This window comes from Amblyomma maculatum, chromosome 3 (assembly GCF_055883805.1).
Source record: "Amblyomma maculatum isolate TAMU_Amacu chromosome 3, ASM5588380v1, whole genome shotgun sequence".
Lineage (NCBI taxonomy): Eukaryota > Metazoa > Arthropoda > Arachnida > Ixodida > Ixodidae > Amblyomma > Amblyomma maculatum.
The window spans coordinates 182,181,333-182,198,595 of NC_139346.1; the positions used below are offsets into that span (position 1 = coordinate 182,181,333).

Below are 17,263 nucleotides of genomic sequence, written 5' to 3' on the forward strand. Positions count from 1 at the left end.
TGTTTGTCTTCACTTTTAAATTAAATCGTACATAGTACCACAACTCTTACGTTACTTATTGACATGATGTACAATTATTGGGTTTTGTTTTGTAAATTGATGTTTTTTTTCGTCAGGCAGGTGCATTAGTACCACCGTTTTTTCTCTATTTTTTGACACGATGTAGTATTATTATATGTTTTTGTAAATTAATGTTTGTTTTTTCTCAGGCATGAGCAGCGGCGACGCGGAAACGACGAAAACAACTAGTTCGGACCCAACAACTATGGCAGCGGTGAAGGAGGAGAGCGAGTGATCAGTAGCTGGAACGCTGAAATAGTCGAAAAGCGGTGGTGTGGTAAAATTGTAATTTAACATCTTTCTCTGACGTTTGGCATCTAAATCTGTTCTGACTTGCTCGGCTCTAGCTACCATTCGTCAAATATGAGCAGCGAAGAGGACAGGTAAGGCATTCCTTGTATGAAGCGGATGTGTTTAGACGGCGACAATTTGAGCGCTGCTCTGTCACAACGAGGGCTGCTACCCGAAAGTACTGGTGCCGAATATCAAGTGTACTTAGATATTTGTCGCCATTTCATTTCCTTCATACGGGTGGAAAGCCCACTAACCCTGCCCACGTCTTTACATTTCGCTGCTGTCTGCTTGAGGAAAGCGCAACGACCCTGCGGCCAACTGCTGACAGTTTTTGATTGCTTTCCGTTTGTATTTTCAGCTCTCTAGATGTCGAGATCGAGGCGCTGAAGGCCATATACATTCACGAGCTGGAAGTCAGCTGTGACGAAAGGTAAGCGACAGGCTCCGCACTTAGCGTGCTCATCATTGTACCGCTACAGACTGCGTGTTCGTAGCGACGTTGGCACATACGCCACGGGAGCGTAGGTGACGACGGCGTTCTTAATAGCCGTTACATTTTCCTTCTTTCTTCGCTTTTCTATCTTCTTCTTTCCTTGCTGTTGCAGTAAGCGGCCGACGTGCGTGAAGGTATCACTGCATCCGGCCACGGCCGACAACGCAGAAGAGCAGTACGTTCGTCTGGACCTCGTTCTCGATATTCCGACTGAGGTAAAAAAGACGATTTCGGCTGATTCCTTGCCATTTTGCTCGTCGAATTAACTTGTAGTTCTCAACTATTGTCTTTTCGGGAGTAGTTAGGCATTCATCTACCTTGCACAAGTTCAGCCTTTTCAAGGCAGTTGCATTTGTCATTTCAACGATGAACTGCAAAAGTTATTTTATGTCCCCTTCCGCGCCCACAAATAGAAGCTAAATGCGTACTCTTACATTTTGGTATTTTAACCATCTTCAAGTGCTCCCAGAGATAAAAACTAATCAAATGTTCGTGCAGAGTTTGCAGCAGCAACTTGCTAAGTGATTGCTTTGCAGGTGCTAGTTGCGGCTGAGTACAGCCGCCCGCACAGCTATCTAGAGCGGCGTAGCGGAGAGTATACTTTTGCCATTTACGAGCAGCTTAGGGCTGGAATTCTTTCTCATCCCATTTTCTCGGTCATTTGCAGACTCCTCTCTGAAGGCATGGATATGGCACATGAATCTTGTTTCATGGCCCTGTCCCACAGCATGATTTCCTGTGTTAATAAATGCTTTTAGAGTGTTTGCACAATGGCCTTCTTTTTATTGTTTCCATTTACAGTACCCTGATGTTTCGCCTGAGATCACAATTCGCAATCCTCGTGGCCTGTCCGATGAGAAAATCACCAAGATTCAGCAGGAATTGGAGGACACAGCACAGGAAAATGTTGGTGGCCCAATGTTGTATCAACTCATTGAGGTAAGGAGAATTAGGTTTTTCTTGCTAGTTTGTCACCTTCTGTGAAACATTGAAAAAATTGGTGTTGCAAACCTCCTTATTGTTTTTTTTTTTTTTCGCAATCTTCTTTATGGACCCCTTTTATATTCATGTTGGCTTTTTCTCTTTGCCCTAACAATGGCATCATTGACCCTCAGAAAGACCATGGTGAAGTGATAATGCATGCTAGAACTTGATAAGTGTGCATGTTGTTATGGGGCTTACCCTTATATGTTCCACCTGATAAAAAAAGCATATATTTTAAAGTTTTGTTGTTTTGTCATTGGACAGGCACACAGTATTAGAAGTTGCCTTGACATTCATGGGAGGGATCCATTATTATTTTGGCCCATATGGAAAACTTTGAAATCATTTGCAGATGTTAAATTTAGCAAGATGATGCAGGAAACACTGCGGAATAGCAGCAGCTTGTACAGAGGCTAACTAAGAACAGCACGACTGATGTTTTGATTCAAGTCGAGTCTTCTGCATAGAGCTAGCTTTGCAGCCACGTAGCTTGCTAAGTAATAAAATGGTAACCTTGATTCATTACTTTGCATGCAGCAGTGTATGCTAGAGGATGTGGAAAAGACACAGAATACAGCTGATGTGGAGATGCGGTTATCGAAACTAGTGCGGCAATTTGTGCATTTTTTATTCACTTAGGCCTGTCTGTATGTAGAGGCCCACAGAAAGCAGCTAAAGGGAAGCTGAATCTTTTTAGTAATTCGATGGGATTCAAGAATTTGACTTCATAAACCTTCTAGGTTAATAATCCTGAGCTGTTCTTCTTAAATGACAATTGCAGACCAAAGTCTCGGTGATGTTTGGGCTTCTCCTTACAGTGTTGAAGTTTGGAGTAGCCTGACGTTGTCATCCACAGGGAGATTTCAGATTTCCACTGCCTTCACTTATGCTCTGTTGCGCCTCACTGAATGCCAGCAGGCAGTGCTATGTGGACTTGTTCTCTTCTTTCAAACCAGCTTGTCTGCATTTGGAATAACCTTCATTGATGATATCATATACAGCCCTCTACACTACCGTTTCAGTTTTAATTCCAGATTAGTAGTCTCTGTTTCAAATGCTAGCACGAAACAACTCTGCATGTTTTTTAGCATGTCAAATTCTACAGCCTTTACAACTGCCCCTTTGCAGCTTTGAAGTCTAAAAAGTGACTGAAGAAAGTAATTAATGAAAATTATGTCTGTTTGTGTGCCCCATTTTCTATGCTGTCCATAAGCCTTATTGCTGAAATACACTGAGCAGCATCCTAACAAATTATTTCGTGGACATTTGTGACTGTGTATAAATAGGGAAACTGTTGAACAATCAGTGGTGTTTGCCATCCTCGTTTTCCAACTAGATGCTCGCTTTTTGGAGCAGATTTCTTCAAGACTGTTTGATTTGTTTTGACTCCATTTGTTTAGTAGGCCAAGACAGCCTCTGTTTCTCAAATTTATTGATGTGAATTTTCTTTTCAATTGAGACATGCCAACTGACACTGCATCACAATAATTTGTAGCTGAAGATATGCGTTTTCAAAATTATATATATATATATATATATATATATATATATATATATATATATATATATATATATATATATATATATATTCATTCCCGGCCTCGGTGGCCGCTTTTCGATGGAGGCGAAAAGCAAGGCGCCCGTGTACTGTGCGATGTCAGTGCACATTAAAGAACCCCAGGTGGTCGAAATTTCCGGAGTCCTCTACTACGGTGTCTCTCATAGCCTGAGTTGCTTTGGGACGTTAAACCCCACAAACCAAACCAAACCATATATATATATATGTATTAAAGACGTCTTGACCAGTAATATGCCTGTAGAAACGAAGCACAATAAATGCTAAATTAGCCCTCTATCAAATTTTTAACTGCTGGCTTTCCACAATCATCATGGGAAAAGTAAATAGCAGGAAACGGTGTTCTAGAGATGTAATGGTGAAATTTTATTTATGTTGTCCGAGATGGGCTGTGAAGAAGGGAGCCAAGAATGAGTTGCAAGAGACCATGGTGAAAGAATGGATGACTTGACGTTTATTGAATGAGCACGCATATTCATGTGCTCATGACCAGAGAACAGCCAATAAACAAGTACAGAGACTTAACCGAAGTACAAATTGAACCCACGAAACTAAAACTGAAGCACAAATTGCAATATAACAGATTGTTCATAAAATGGTCTAATATGCTGAAAATACATCCAAGAATTTTTTCCCCTCACCCCTGTTTCAGGTAACTGGTAATTCATGCTTCCAAATTATTTTAGGCATGTAAATTATAACTTATAGCATTATAACCTATAGATGTATGTTATAATGATTTTTAAATAGCATCAAAGCAAGTGTGTTGTTTGGATATGAAAATTTCAAATACCAAAAAGATTGTCTGGAATTTTATATTTCGTTGAGTTGCGTATAAAATGTGAAAAGAGCACACAAAACACTTGCATGAGGCCACAAGGTGTGGGCTGGTACTATGAAGTTAGTGGAAGAGAGCATAACATGCTGTGTGAGAAGTTCAATAGGTCTTGCAGGTGGCTCTCCAGTTGTGCACCATAGGTCTGCTTTCCTGTAGCGAATTTTCACACTTCTAATATTCTCTTGCTTGCATGAAAGGTTCTGAGCCCTGGTTTAATAGGAATTAAGTAGACGTGGGCAGGTTAGGGTAGTGCACGCTAAGAGTTGCCGAGAATTACTGGATCTTCTCTTCGCTTTTGATGCTGCTGGCATTGCATGGCCAGTTACCTCATTGAGTCTAATCGGTACTAAATTCAGTGCCGGGAAGCACTTGTATTAGATTGTTTTAGGCTGTCTTTTAGAAGTACAGTCTTTGTCAAAGATGTGCTGTTGAGGGTATTTGTTTCTGGGTTAAGTATGGTTCTTGCTACACCTAAAAATTCCAAGCAAGTGCCCCACCTGTGCAAGTGCCCCCCCCCCCCCCCCCCCAAACTTCACTGCTAATTTCACATTTCCGTACCATACCAAAAAATCCCCCCCCCCCTCCCCTGAAGCATTTCCCCGCTCCCTACATTTAGCACGCACCTCACCTAGAAAACAATTGCAGCCCCATTCAGTGCAAGAATCCAATCCAATCTCAATTCCCCAAAAACATCACCAACAAAAATGGCGGGAGCTGGCACCTGTAAGGCTCTAGCTCATCCAGATACGGACGTGGCCAAAGGTTGGCAGCTGGCGTTATGTGACGCCTGCAAGTGAAAGTATGATGCGCATGACCGAAGCAGCAGATGGCCGCTGTCTAGGTGAGAGCTGGCACCGAAATGAAATATGACAATAATTGCTAACACGTTTAAATAGCGCTTTGAGCGAAAACGTTAGGGGCGAGCACCGATGAGTTTGCATTGACGGTGGTGGTGTAGCGAGACCACACAGCGTGGTGGCTCACCAACGTCTCAGCGCACACTTCTAATCTCTATCATCTCTATCAGAGATTTAAAAAAAGAAAAAAAGCACTGTGATCAATTGTTTTTCTGCCGTGCCTCCCTCCATTTTTCTGTTAATTTTGGCACATGAGAGACAAGTAAGGGGGGTCGTTTGTTTAGTATTTTACAGTAGAGAAATGTGGACGGCAGTGTTCCCTTTATGTTCAAAGGATTTACCCCATCATTGCGGTCCAGTGGTTAAGGAACATGACTGCTCATATCAACGGTGCAGGCTCAGTCCTGGCCGCAGGCAAAAAGCAAGGCGCCTGCATACAGTGCGATTTCACGGCAAAATAAAGAACCCTTTGTAGTCAAAATAGTTGTAGACTTCCACTGTAGCATTATTTGTAACTAATGTTTCTTTGAAACGCTAAACTCGATAACTAAACAAAAACTTCAAAAAATTTTGAGTGCTGGCAATGAAAAAAACAAAAAACATAAGCTACACTGCTTAGTCCACGAACAAGTTGTCCTCGCTGTCTGTTTTTCTCAAGCATAGCATAATCCACCAGTCACAAGAGTTCGGGTATCTTTTTGTTCTGAGCTGGTACCCAATTTGAGATATGTGAATGTCCGAAGAAAAAAAGAGGAAAAGAAAAGCCATCTCACTCAGTAACTGCACAAAAATGCAGGGCATCCTGTCAAGGCTCGGGCAGTTTGTTGCAAAGGACAGAGTGATTTTCTCAGGCATTGGTTCAGTTGCTTATTTCTGGCTGCATATATAACTGACATATAGAAAAATTGTTGCCCAACAGGCAAAGAGTTGATTGTTGCTATTCTTTCATTGCAACTCAGGCGTCATCTAATTACCATCTAAGTAAGCATCAAGAATATCAGTACTGTTGTCACATAGATTTCCGCTCGCATTGCAGCAGTGCGACTTGATTGTGAAGCAACATGTGCCAACCGCCGAGCAGTTTGCTTGCTTCACAGAAGAAAGTTTATACACAGTGACCCACTTGCAGGTTGCAAAGGAACACCTGACACAGGAGAACATCCCGTGCTGCCAGTGCACCATTTGTCTCTACGGCTTTGCTGAGGGCGACGTGTTCACCAAGACGCAGTGCTACCACTACTTCCACTCGCACTGCCTGGCCCGGTACTTGCGTCACGCACTCGAGCAGCTCGCCCAGGAAGAGGCCGACAAGCCGAGCCAGACACCGGCCACCGCTGCTACTGCCGATGGGGGCAACAAGGATACAGCGGTTACCAAGGCAGGGAAAAATATTGCAGCTTACTTGTCGGGCTGCCCGTGTTCCCTTCCTAATGAGAAATGCAGTCCAAGCATAACGTAAGAACCGCTGAAAACCGAGCGAGTGAGAAGCCATTCATAGTTTTTTTAGCGTAAGGGTTCTTGGATGTTTTAAAAAGCCTTGGGCTGCCAGGCTTTCCAAAGTTGCCAGGCACCCTTGTATTGTGTGTCCACTTCTATACTTTCCTGCCTAACATGCAAGCAAAAAAAAAAGTGCATGCAGGTACGTGGCTCCATAAAAATTATCCGAACCTAATTATTAATCACTGCCTGCAGATTGAGTCCTTCCTTCCTCTCATGAAGAGTTAGTGAGTCAGATTTAAATTCTCACGGAATCCCAAAAGCACCCCAATGAAACAAAGGGTTCCATAGAACCAAGGTCGAGTACATCTGCTGTAGAGGGATAAAAAATTATGAGCAGCAGTTGGCTGAAGCAACCCGTGAGTGTAGTGTGCTGTAAACTAAATAAGATGTTTCTGTGCACTAAATGAATTGGAGGCATCAGACTTCTGGCACATATTTAATTTTGTGATTTGACGTTTATTTTTTTAGGTAACAAAAAAAGGTTATTTTTATGTTTGATGACAAACAATAGGTGGCAGTCATTGATGTAGATGGAACTTCACTGTTGACTTGTATTGTATTTGACTGCAGTTTATTTCATTGAACTTGAAGGGAAGAATGTAGACCATATTGTGCTACATTGGAAGAGGTGATTGCTCTCAAATAGGCAATTAAGCACACAGGAATTATTCTAAGTCAGGCCCCCAAATATGAGAGTCTGGGTATAGGCGAGTGGAGCGAGACTGCCGGCAGCCGACGATAGCATTAGGTCAGTAGAGTTAGCTTCACCACATCACCAGCATTATTGCATGGAAAAAACGCAACTAGACTGAAGGGTATTGCCAACCTCACACCACATTCCTCACATCATTCAGTTTTATGATATTGCTGCAATGTTATTACTGGTGCCGCCTTGTGGCAAGTTCGGGAGTCTGGCACGCGCTCATCTTCTTTGCTCACGGTGCTCGCTCGCCAGTCGGTTAGCCAGCCTTGCCCTCTTTTGCCGGTGCTTTTGTGTAGGTGTAAGTAAATCTGCCTACCCAGTTCGGGCCTCTGTGACAATATTATTATGTGGCCATTAGATGCCCAAAGCCACACATTACTATGCTCCGTGCGCAAATTGTGATTGAGGGAGTGTCATTAGAACAAGCAGCACTTCTAGAGGCATGGTGCATGGCTCTATGTATGAAATGTTATTAGAAATTTGATAAACACACCCAGTAGCGGCGTATTTTTGCATGGAATTTTCAGGGGGATTCTTCAACCAGTTCGACTTAAATTATCGGATATATCCGGGCTCAGTGTAGTCGGGATGAACTGTTTGTATGCGTGGCATAGTTTTGTTTACTAAGCACGGCAGAGATTTCTTCTGTTTATGTAAGACAGTTTTTAAAAGCATAATAGATTGCTTTTCACAGTCGGAATACTGCCTTATTTTAATTCAGAAGGCAGTTTCAGCTCCTAGTGCACTCATAACCCATTTTTGTTGTTAGGGGTGGGGGGGTTGGTTATGTGGGAGCAGCAAAAAAAAAAAGAAGTCAAAACAGTCGTCATAAGGGAATGCTTTAAACTAGTTGTGACTACTACCGATTATTCCAGGCACTTTAGCTGTCTTCTGTATTACAAGAGATATTTTTAATGTTCGCGTGACCTTTTCTTCTTTTGCGCTCAATCTATCTCTTTCTCTCTGTCTTTGTGTCTATTTCACAGCTATAGATGCAGACTAAGGTGAGGGATTAATCCGGTACATTTTTTTTTCTTCTTTGTTTATATGTGAGACTGTTATTGCAGCACAATTACTGCACTACAAAGTGTGATTTGACTTGCTCAAATCAATCAGATATTGCTGATTTTAAATCTTGCATTCTAAGTTTAAAAAACAGATATGGCTACTGCAAATAGTCAGTTGCATATTTCTAATTGCAACCAGGTACCTGTCTTTAATAGTTAGAAAGTAAGCTAGTAAGCTGTTAGCATCTGTTTTACTTTAAAAAAAAGAAACTGTTTTTGAAGACATGGTGAGCTTCCACTTAAGCACCTAGTATTTGCACATATGCAATCAGATGACTTGAGAAATCATACTCAGTGCTCCCGAACTTCCCAAACTCAAAGTTCTATCCATGTTTGCATGGGAGTAGGTGGGTGATAACATGTAGTAAAGCTATGGGGAGCTTTACTTTCATCAGATGCAAGAAATACTTAAATAGTTTAAGTCGTAAAGTTTTCAATAATCCACATAAAATGGCAATAACTAGCATATTTTGAACACTACTTATCTTAAAAACTTCAAAAGGAGAGCTTGCTCAGGAACTGTTAGGTCCCTTTGAATGTGTGCAGCAAATTAAATTAGCTCTTGTACTCCTGCAGGTCTGCTATTACGGCAGACTTCAAAGCTAGTAACTCGAATGTTAACTGAGCAGTCTTGCACTTTTCAAGTTTCCCAGTTTTCATTCCTGCTGAACAGGCTTGGTTGATTACTTTACATAACCAAATATGATGTTCTGCCATGTTAACGTGATTCATGTCAATTTAAGGTTCCAATTACAGTTGCTCTCTCTCCTTTAAGGAAGGAATTACTACTGTAGATTCTTCCTGCGTAGGAACTGCAGCATAGGTTATGTAATGGTATGTCTTGCACACGTGTGCTGTGGCTGTTTTCAGCAGAATGAAAGGATTAAACACTAGGTAGCTGGTGGAGAAATTTCATTGTTGGGAAAAAAAAATTGTTGTGAAAAACAAGTTGCAAAGGGCTGCTTTCATGTAGTATTTTCCACATTTGTTTTGTAATAAGTGTACTGCCAAACTAAGAGAAAAATCAGTGCACTAAGCAATGTTGGGTGGTCAGGTGGTGTGCCCCGTGTGCCGGCTGCCCCTGTCACCACTGCTCGGTCTAGCGGAGCAGGAGCATCCACCACCTGTCGAGCAGCAGCGGCAGCCAGACTTCTACATGACGGCCGAACTGGAGCAGCTGCAGCGCAGTATGGCCCAGCTGTATGTTCGCCAGCAGCGTCAGGGCGGCATCATCAATGTGGATGCCGAGAAGAACAAGTTCCTCCTGGAGATCTCTGTTGTACGCACTTTTGGTTATTTTGTTCTTCTTTTTGCTTGGATGTATGCAAAGGAGATTTTATATGTCCTGCTCTCTAGGTGGCTACTGCCTTCTTTCTTAACAAAATGGCTGCAAAGCAGTTTTCGAACAGTGAATATCATCCCTTCCTTCACCGCATGGTCGAGGTGCCTGCTGGGAGTGAGATGGTTACTTTTTTGTATTTCATATCAGCCAAATTGTTTTAGTAAACTTGACTCCTGTTTGATATTATGTGGAGGTGACCAATTGCAGTAAATATGACTGCATTGTTGGGAGGAGTGGTGATGAGCAAAGAAATGGAACAGTAATTGTCTTACAATAGGCACATACATGTTGCAGGGGAATGGATACAGGGGGGGGAGTGGCGGAAAAATCAACTGGCTGCAGTGCATGGCTTTGGATTCATTTTGACCTATGTAAGGTTTTAGTTTAAGTACGGGTGTATTTGAAATTTTATGGCCTTATTTACATTCACTCAACCGCAAAAGGCACCTTTATTGCAAAGATTTTTGGAACTGGAAATGAAATTTTAATGATATATCATGAACTTTATAACTGTTTGCTGGAAGTAGCAAAGCAAACTAGCATTAGAGATCCACATGCAAGAAAAGCACTTCACAACACCGCATTCTGCACGTGAAAATTGCCAGGTGGTGATACCTGTGTTCCATTTTTTTACCATTCTATCACCTTGGAGCTTGATTAGTGGCGGAAGTAGCCCCTTTGTTGCTAGAATGCAATAAATTGACTTCGGTCAATTTCATTTTGTCCTCGCTGTTCCTTTCATGTCAAATGTATTTTGCACCTTTGTAAAAGTATGTAGGGCTCCTTTTAGACAGTCCGGGGTCCAGTTCTTTAGGCTTCTTTTTTTTTTTTTTGCTTAATAGCAGAATATTCACTGTAGGACTTCATTTCATTCATTGCATAAGAAATCATTTTTAAAATCAAAAGCTTTGACTGCTCCCCTTCATAGCTTCTTCATCGTGTGCGCTTGCTTGACCTTGAACCAAGGAGAAACCACGTGGCAGCTATGACATCACTCAGCCACCACCACTGGCAGCGGTGGGGTAACTGTGCACTCTCCTCTGTAGTTACGTGACAACCATGGCATCACTCAACCTCAGCTACGCTGGAGCCGTGGCGCTCGGTCTGCCGCCTCTGGAGCCAACAGATCGCAAGAACTCTCAGCTATGTAACAGCATCAGTTGTCATGGATGATTGACACGAGATGCCTAGTAAATTGTCAGAGTCTCAGAGGTTGCGAAGACAGGCTGAAACCGATCATCCAGTCTACATAGCTCGCCATGAGGCTGCCGCACAGACGAAGAGAGGTGGGCCGGACAAAACGAGCTGGCATTTCCATTTTGATTACTTAAGTTTAGCAGAGTGATACCTTTGCCCAATTTTTTTTTCTTTTGTTGCAATCTGCATCACTTTTGACTTGGAAGGGCATTGAGAATTTCAGTGATATCAAAGAGTGCTATGCAAACAAAGCTGGCCATCGAATTGGCTGACAAATGTCTGACTAGCAGTTGATGTCGTCAAGCTCTTAGCATTACTCGACGATAGCTGTGTACCATGGTGAACAAAGAAGTTTCTTGACATCATGCTATTTATCGAGTAAACTAGTTCAGGTACAGCACTTGGGTTTATTGTTCGTACATTATTTAGAATTTAGTTTATATATATTCTGAAGAGTGTCTGTTGTTAACCCCTTGGCTTCCATGCCACAATTTCTCTGCCGCTGTCAGTGTGCTGCGCTGTGTAAAAATTGTCATAAATTCCTTAAAAAATGTCGTAGAAAAGTAAAGCTTGATGTATTTTGTTTGCAGTGGCATACTCTATCAAAACACTCAAAAATATTTGAAAATATAAAATGCATTTGAAGCATGCAGACATATCCAGTGTAAAGATGGCAAACGATATTTCGCTGAACACCAAATCTCTTCGTTATCACTGTCACGATCCGCATTCATTTATTCGCTATCATCGAAAGAAGCACTCTTTACCACGCCATTTTCAGCATCGCTGTAGAACACAAGTTCAGGAATTAGCCTCACTGTCAAATCATGATTTCTCTGCAACGACGTGATTTTCACGAGACGGGAGTTCAGACTTTTTGCCGTTTAAAAAAAGAAAAGAAAAATACCCCCATTTCAGGCACTGACAACTATGACCGTATAGTGGAAAACATATCAAGCAAATGCAATTGAAATTGTGCTGCATTCTTTAAAACTGTCAAAAGCCGCTATTCTCCGAGGCATTACTGTGGCCAGCACGCAAGTCATAAGAGCTAGTGGCTTATATAATTATTTTGGGGTGTAGGCGTGGATGCGCAAAACTAAAGAAATCGTTACCTCAGTATTTTGTGTCTATGCTTTTCTAACGGGATACCCATTTATTAGTGATGCAGTTGCTTTCCCTGATATACAAGGAAGAAAGTTTTTTCTTTCTTTTTTTTTTTCCCTCCACTTTCAAGGTTTTAGTTACTATTCCAGTGCACTTTTTTTCTTTCGGTCCTGAGTACTTTAGTCACTTTTCAGCAATTACTATGTTGGCCATATTTGCTACATAGACTATACTATTGGCCTGCTTTTTATTTTGCTTCTTTACAGGCTCCTGAAAGCAACAATGCGCCAGAGACACCCAAACGTTTCGGAGCCTTCAAGTTGAGGGGGTGGGGGCCACCACTGCGGCACACGAGCAACATACCCCCTGCACAAACCACCGATGACCCTCTCCATGGCTTGCCTGACAGGCAGTTGGAGCCTCAGTTTCCGAGGCCATCAAAGAACCGGCACTCAAGACCAGCCCATAGGCAGCAGAGGGGCGCAAACGAGAGCTATGACAAGCACCATGTCAGCAATGGCTACTTTGAGCATTCTGGTGGCAGTTCTTCGTCATCTGGTGCAGAGAGGCTTCAAAGGTCAGACACTGACCAGAAACCGCGGAGACCACGGCCGCACCACCGTGGAAGGGGGAGGAGCGGCCCCCAGCAACAGCAGCAGCAGCAGCAGAACTGGCACAGACAACCACGAGATCACCGCGAAGGCGAAGGCAATGCACACTCCTCTAACAACTTTCAGCGGGATTACGGTAGTCCCTGCCAGTCTAATACTTACGACGAGAAAAATGTGAGCAGGGAGGCCAGCAGAACTGGTGCACGCACGTTAGGTGACTCGAGCTCTTCCTGGGAGGCACATCGTGACCAAGAATATCAAAGCGAAAAGTATCGGGATGTGTCATCACCAGGCTTGCCCACAGATGGCGGGAGTGGCAGATACTATGAACCGCTCGAAGCTCAAAGCAAGCGTCGTGGTGGAGGGCAGGGATGTCGTCGGGGCAGAAGAGGCACAGGTGGGGACAAAAGCCATCACACCAGTGCCGCGCAGGCTTTCAGGAAGAAGCAGCTGAAATCGCAGGTTGCGGCTGCTATGAACCACGAGCCCCCGGGAATTTGCACCGCAGTTGAGAACAGATGACGATGGAAGAAACCCTGTCCCTGTAGACCCCAGCCACTTCTAACCAGTCACAACTACCCCCAAGTCACTGTTGTTGGCACTACTAGATTACTAGCTGCTGCACTACTTTTAAGGTTAGTATTTATTTTAAATAGGATCTGGACTGCACGCTTGAAGTCAGAGCTGCTGCCCTCCTTCCTGTTTTCGTCGCCCTTGGTGTTGTTTCACGTGCTGGTTGGTTCATTGGGAAGCTTGTGCGGACCTCTTTTCCAGTTTACAAGCTTGAAGGAGAAGGAAGAAAGTGTTGGTCGGACTTGTAACAGGGACTGTATTGTTTTGCTGGTGCAAGTGGCACTCTAGTGTTTCCTGTTCATAGTGGACATTAAAAGTAGATTTCTGAATTGCCACCAGTTGTATCAATGCATCATCAGACTCCAGTTGCATCAACGCGTAGTCTTCCCTGAGATGCAGTAGGTGGAGGTTCGGCTTGAAACTGAAATTATAGCGCACTTGTGTCCTGTAGTTTCCACTAAGTGATCTTAAACGTCATTTCAAAATGAGTCTGCTGTTTGGATTTAGAACAGTGGTGCAGTAAAAGGCATCTTTTAGGCTAGGAGAAGAGTAAGGCCGCTTGGCTGTTTGTAGTAGAAAATTGGTCGTTTGTATGTCATCATGCCATTCCCTTTTCTCCAAAAATGTGTTTCATCACTGCTCCTCTGGCTTTGTCGTGATAAAAGGGCTTAAAAAGAAAAATTTTTGTACGTTATGGCTTTGGTCAGAAATGCAAGTAGTTTTCAGTAATTTTTGTATTCCAACAAAGAAAGTGTCCCATAGCTATTTTCTCAGTATCAGTTTAATGAAAGTAGATGCTGATTGAGCTTTTTACAGGAAAATGTAAACGTCACTATATGAATCTTTAAGTTTGTTAAATGTTAAGAAGGAATTCCTACTTTTACTGGAAACACTGAAGCCCGTGTTTGCTATTTTGATTTTGCGACGCAAAGTTTTCCTACGAACAGGTATGGTCACCTACGCTTTAGTATCTACTCCACGAATGTGCAGAGAGCTCCCCGCCTCTAGCGGAGCCCGCATGGTACAATTTTTCAGTCTTAGTTAGCTTTTGCTTGACAAAATATTGATGCTGACGCACCAGTCTTGGTTGAAACTTGTATGCGACTGTCTGAACGATTGGATCACCACATTGTACAAAGGCTTTCCGGCGCTTGCATTTTCTCGCCTAAAACACTGTCTGCCCACGAAATGCTGAAAGAAAGGTTCCTTTAGTAGTTATGGCGGGGTTAAAATCACAGTAGAATTGCCACTGTATCATCTATCCACAATTTACAAAACCTTATCTTGAAATGAAGCTCACACAATTTTACTTTGCTAATGGCTTGGCTTTCATCCCAGTGCAGATGTCTGCATTGAAGGACTAGCATTGGTTCATCATGTTACCATGATATCCCATATTTGACTAAATAAAAGCGCTAGGTATTTTACGGCTTTGCTTTGTTAGAAACATTTCTTAGGCAAGGAAAGGAGTTGCTTATGCATTTTCATGCAGTTACTCTATGTACAATGTCTGTACTAGTTTCGCCTGCCTGTACCACTTGTTCTCTTGGCGCCACTGGCAGCCTTTTAATGCTGCGACTTCGGTATGAGCGGAATCGGCCACATTGTGTCGTCGACGGAGGTGTCTCAAATCCAGGAACCTTCGAAGTGTTACCCTTTGATACCAGCTGACAAAAAAACAGGGCGAGCAAGTTTTCTGGCTCCAACGCATTGTCATGTCTCACATGGGAAAATGCCAGTACCAGAGTGTCTCTGATCAGTAATAATGCAAAAACATTTAACTCATGAGTGGGGTCACCAGAGCGTGTCGGTAGTAGGGTAGACAGAGCCTGTAAACAAAGCGTGTGTGCGCAAACAGAATTTAGTATCTAATCTAATTATAGTATGGCCAACTGTGACCTCCAAATTGGATAAGCCACTCCCAAAATTTCACCCTAGTTGACTTCGTCAGCATTGAACCAAAATTTGTCTAGCCTATTCTAGTACGGCCAATTTAGTGGCGACCTCCAAATTGGGATGGGCCACCCCCAAAATTTGGCCCCCCTGGACCCCCAAATTTTGACCTCATTTGAATTTGACCAAAGTTAATGTAGAACCTAACTTGGTTATGGTTAATTCAGTTGTGACCTCTAAATCAAATTGGGATGGGCCATCTCAAAATGTGGCCCCATCGACCGCCAAATTTGGACCTTATCAGAATTTTACCGAAACCTATGTCTACCCTAATTCGCTTGTGGCCAATTTTCAGTGGTGACTTCCAAACTTAAGTGGGCCGTCCTCGAAATTTGGCTACCCTGGACTCCAAAATTTGACTTATTCATTCGAATTTGACTGAAATTCCTGTTTAACCTAATTAGAGTATGACCAACTCAGTGTTGACTTGCAAATTTAGGTGGGCAATTCCACAATATGGACCCTTGAAATTTGGCTTCGTCCTAATTTGATCTAAATTGGTGTCTAACCTAATTACGTTGACTATGGCCACCTCAGTGGTGACTTGCAAATTTGATTGGGGCTACCCCTAGAAGTGTTTACCTTAACCACAAGCATTTGGCTTCGTCCGAATTTGACCAATAGAAATAGCAACTAAGCAACGGTATGCACTGACAACTGAGCAACAAGATGGAGAACTCTTAAGGAACTAGGTGCAGAATTTGAAATGCTTTTGCATTTCTGCACATAAGCAGATGACCTAAATACGTCATGCGATTATGGTGGAAATTAAGGTTTTGCCTCATAGTATAGACTGAGCATTATAACATCAAAGAAACGAGGATTTACAATTTTAATTTAATTTGGCACTGAAAATTGTATGAAAACAGGTTGCTTCTTCTGGCGTTGCACAGTGTCTACATTCTTTGAAGAGTACTCGCCTTGTTATATATTATTTTCCACTCTCCCGTGCGCCCGTCAGCCGAAATCACCTCCTCTCGCATCGCCATTCGCCTATGACGGGCTTTTAGCGTTTGTGAATAGAGTGGCGGTTAGATGGCGCCACAGTAATTTGAATTCCTTGGAGTGGTGACATACATGGTCCCCTGTCGATGAGGATTACGTCCTAGTGCCCCGCTACTTTACTAAAAATGTGTTCTTACTTTCTGGCGGCCCCACCGCGGTGCGACTATTGTGCCGGAGTGCCCGGGTTCGAACCCGACCGCCGGCGGCTGCGTTTCGATGGGGGCAAAACGAAAAGGCGTCCGTGTGCTGTGCGACGTCAGTGCGTGTTAAAGATCCCCAGGCGGTCGAAATTGCTCCGTAGCCCTCCACTAAGCCTCTTCTTTTCTATCCACTTAATCTCCTACCTTCCTCCCTTTCTTTGCGGCGCAGTGAGGTGTCCACAAAGACAATTAAGTGTGACAGATGCTGTTCCTTTCCCTTCCTGTGAGCCAACGTTAATTGCTGTGAGCCAAGTGTTATTAATGCGAAAGCATTAAGCCCCGCAGCCTAAGGACTAATGAAGGTACAGGAGTTCATGGCCTCAGCCAACACCTCCTAGCTCAGCAGACTGAACTTCACTCCTTTTTTTTTTTTAACTTTATATCTCCTGCAACCCATTCACCCTTTCTAAACTTATGCCTTGTGGCAAACGTTTCGAATAAAAAAAAAATAGTTACGTCAAGGATGTGACGTCACGCAACCGTAAGTAGAAGGGCATAGGAAGGTATTGGCGCGCAATTTGAAAGTACCAAAGACTAAAATGGGTAAACAAGAAGATGTGATGTGATAACTTTATTTTTCCACCAGATAAGGAGGCCCCCAATCCCCGCCCCCCGGCACGCAGGCCTAAGGGACGGGAGCCAAGACCTCCGCGTTCAGAAGCAGGCAAAGAGGTCTTGGCTCTTCTTCTTCCGCCAGGCGGATGGCTTGTTGCTGTGGAGCAGGGACCTCGCTCCGCAGCAGGGCTTCCCAGGCTTCTCTACAATTTATATTTGTTTTAGCCCCTGGGAAGATAGCATCCCCAGATTATATGGTCGAGGGTCTCTCTCTCCCAACAGTTTCGGCAGTCGGGCGGCTTCACAGTTACCCGGAAGTAGAGAGCTCGGGCTAACTCGTGAGCCGCT

General features: G+C 43.2%; 1 protein-coding gene across 1 annotated transcript; it reads left to right on the forward strand.

The window, feature by feature from the left end:
- The first annotated feature begins 229 nt into the window (after nt 1-229).
- Nucleotides 230-13,535, forward strand: LOC146197125 (uncharacterized). Its single transcript, XM_084598878.1, has 7 exons — nt 230-443; nt 713-784; nt 960-1,062; nt 1,649-1,786; nt 6,232-6,480; nt 9,427-9,651; nt 12,285-13,535. Exons 1-7 carry the CDS (start codon nt 424-426, stop codon nt 13,149-13,151), a joined length of 1,674 nt encoding a protein of 557 aa, XP_084455004.1. The 5' UTR covers nt 230-423; the 3' UTR covers nt 13,152-13,535.
- The last annotated feature ends 3,728 nt before the right edge of the window (nt 13,536-17,263 follow it).